At 35.5% G+C, this 2,548-nt stretch overlaps 1 protein-coding gene across 1 annotated transcript in view; it reads right to left on the bottom strand.

Moving 5' to 3' along the window:
- The window catches only part of LOC101850065 (coagulation factor X-like), a 45,442-nt gene that overhangs the window by 4,701 nt on the left and 38,193 nt on the right, over positions 1–2,548 (bottom strand). Inside the window, exons 7-8 of the mRNA XM_035968281.1 lie at positions 1,505–1,614; positions 529–620 (exon numbers count right to left, since the gene is read on the bottom strand). Coding sequence (XP_035824174.1) covers positions 529–620; positions 1,505–1,614 — 202 coding nt within the window. The remainder of the gene's footprint in view (positions 1–528; positions 621–1,504; positions 1,615–2,548) is intronic.

Raw genomic sequence — 2,548 nt, 5'->3', positions numbered from 1 at the left:
GGAGCAGCAGCAGTAGCAGCAGTAGCAGCAGAAGCAGCAGGAGCAGCAGGAGCAGCAGCAACAACAACAAAGACAACAACATCATGGTCATCATCATCATCAACAACATAAACAACAACAACAGCAACAACATACATTTTTAGAAAATGAAATAGAAAACGCAGAATTAGAAAAAAAGAAATGGAAAAAATGTACAAACGAAAACAAAACTGGCATGTAAAATTAGATCATTAGAGACTAAATGACCAATGACACGCAATAAAAAGAAAAAAAAAATAAAGGTACAAAAATCACAGTTGAAAAGGAAAGAAACAAAAACAGCAATTCGGTGCTGGTGTTACTATTGCGTTTGTTTCTACTACTGCTGCTGCTGCTACTTCTGCTGCTCCTACTTCTGCTGCTGCTGCTGCTGCTTTTGCTGCTGCTCTGTCTCTGCTTGCTGCTCCTATCTCGGCTGCTGCTATGGCTGATGTTATTGATAATGATGGACCAATATCTTAAACATATTCGACATGGGGCCCTCCTTACCTTGGGTCAATACAATGTGCTGCGGTAATCACTTTCCTTGTTGTCAATAAGGAACCCCCACAGAACTGGAAGTAGGTGTTGCCAGATCGTCTCTGAGGAAGTAGTCAGCCTAGGCTTTACTTACCAGCAACAGCAACAGCAGCAGCAACAGCAACAGCAACAGCAACAACAACAACGAAACAAAACAAGAAAAGCAATTGCAAATACAAAAACTTAATAGCGGCAGCTTAGATGATAATATAAACAGTTATCAATGCGCTAGCAAAAAGGCAAGTCTCATTTTTGTAACTATTGAAATGAATTTTAAAACCTCAACTGTTTAACCATACTATCCGTCATCTAAAGATTGGTAAAACTTGTCATGCATGTTTTTTGTGACTAACACCGCATTATTGTTTTGGTAAAGATAGATATAGCATCACCAAACAAAATAAATAAAAGGTTAGCTGCATTTTGGCACAGCTCTGAGTTTTGTCATTTTGCTAGCGCAGTCGCAGTGACGCAGTGTAGTCATGATGGAGATGGCCATGGTAAAGAAGCTCAAAAGGGTAAAACATTCAACCTTTTTTCTAATGTTTTAAATTTTCAAATGCTTAAGTTAATACTTTATGAAAAATCGTATTTACCACAACAACAACAACAACAATAAAAACAGCAACAACAAAACGGATAATGATGATGATGATGATGATGATGATGATGATGATGATGATGATGATGATGATGGTGATGATGATGATGATGATGATGATGATGATGATGATGATGATGGTGATGGTGATGAAGATGAAAATATTTTTGACTGCTGTTTGCTAACTTTGTTATCTTGTGTATGTAGACTACAAATCTACTAAAATGAACAGTGAACCAATAATAACAATGATAGAACAATGTTAATGAGGAAAAAAAATAATATCCACTTGTTTATTAAACAATAATGACGAGTAGCGTCAACCTAAAACCTAAAAAGTCTCACCAACAAGGCTGCTTGATAGGGATAGTCAGAGATATTAGCATCTTCTCCGCCCACAATGAACCCATCGTCTGAATTGACCCCTGGCCCTCTGTAGATCAGTGGACTGCCATCTGGAGCAGATATAAAATATAAAATATCGTCAGTGGTGCTGCAGTTAGGTCTGCTGCCTGTACGTTGCTCCGCGCAGGGTTCGATTCCCGAGTGAGAAGAATTTATTTCAGTCTATCAACTGGGAAGTTATATCCCTCTCAGACATTGCTGGACCTCACGGGCATGGTCAAAGCCCGCCTCCTAAATTGATCTATATTGTATCGATTGGGCCATTAAAAACACTCACATAGAATTAAAGAAAAAGATAACAAAACGCATGTACTTATTTGATAAATATGGCAATGAAATCCAACATCAAATAATAATTGTGTTTTTAATTTTTCTTGTTTTATATCTATCTATCTATCTGTCTATCTATATACATATATGTATATAGATATATATATTTGAGTATGTATCTAGCTTAACATTATTACTGTTTATATTACTGTTCCTTTATATTATGCATGTGACTGTAAGCCTGTTTGTGAGTGCAAGCTAACTGCATGTGTATGCATGTGTGTGTGTATGTGTGTGTGTGTGTATGTGTGTGTGTGTGTGGGTTCAAAAATAAAGATGTATCTTATCTTATCTTATCTTATTTTATCTTATCTTATCTTATCTTATCTTATCTTATCTTATCTTATCTTGTAAATGCATGCACATAGTTCAGTATCCTTATTAATTGTACTTCATTTAGTGTTTTAAATGATTGCAAATTATTTAGCTTTTTGAAATTAAGTATTTTTTTGATGAGTGCATCACAGTGTTTTTTTTAAAGAGTGTCTATTAAAAGAATAAGGACTGAAACATTCTTGTTTGTTTTCCTAAAAGCAAATATACGTGATTGTTGTAGACATTCATTTAGGCCTCCGCTGAAACAGTAAGCTACGAGTACAATCTATCTATCTATCTATCTATCTATCTATCTATCTATCTATCTATCTATCTATC

This window comes from Aplysia californica, unplaced genomic scaffold (assembly GCF_000002075.1).
Source record: "Aplysia californica isolate F4 #8 unplaced genomic scaffold, AplCal3.0 scaffold00049, whole genome shotgun sequence".
Taxonomy (NCBI): domain Eukaryota; kingdom Metazoa; phylum Mollusca; class Gastropoda; order Aplysiida; family Aplysiidae; genus Aplysia; species Aplysia californica.
The sequence above is the reverse complement of the archived record's forward strand: the minus strand, read 5'-3'. Positions and strand labels throughout refer to the sequence as shown.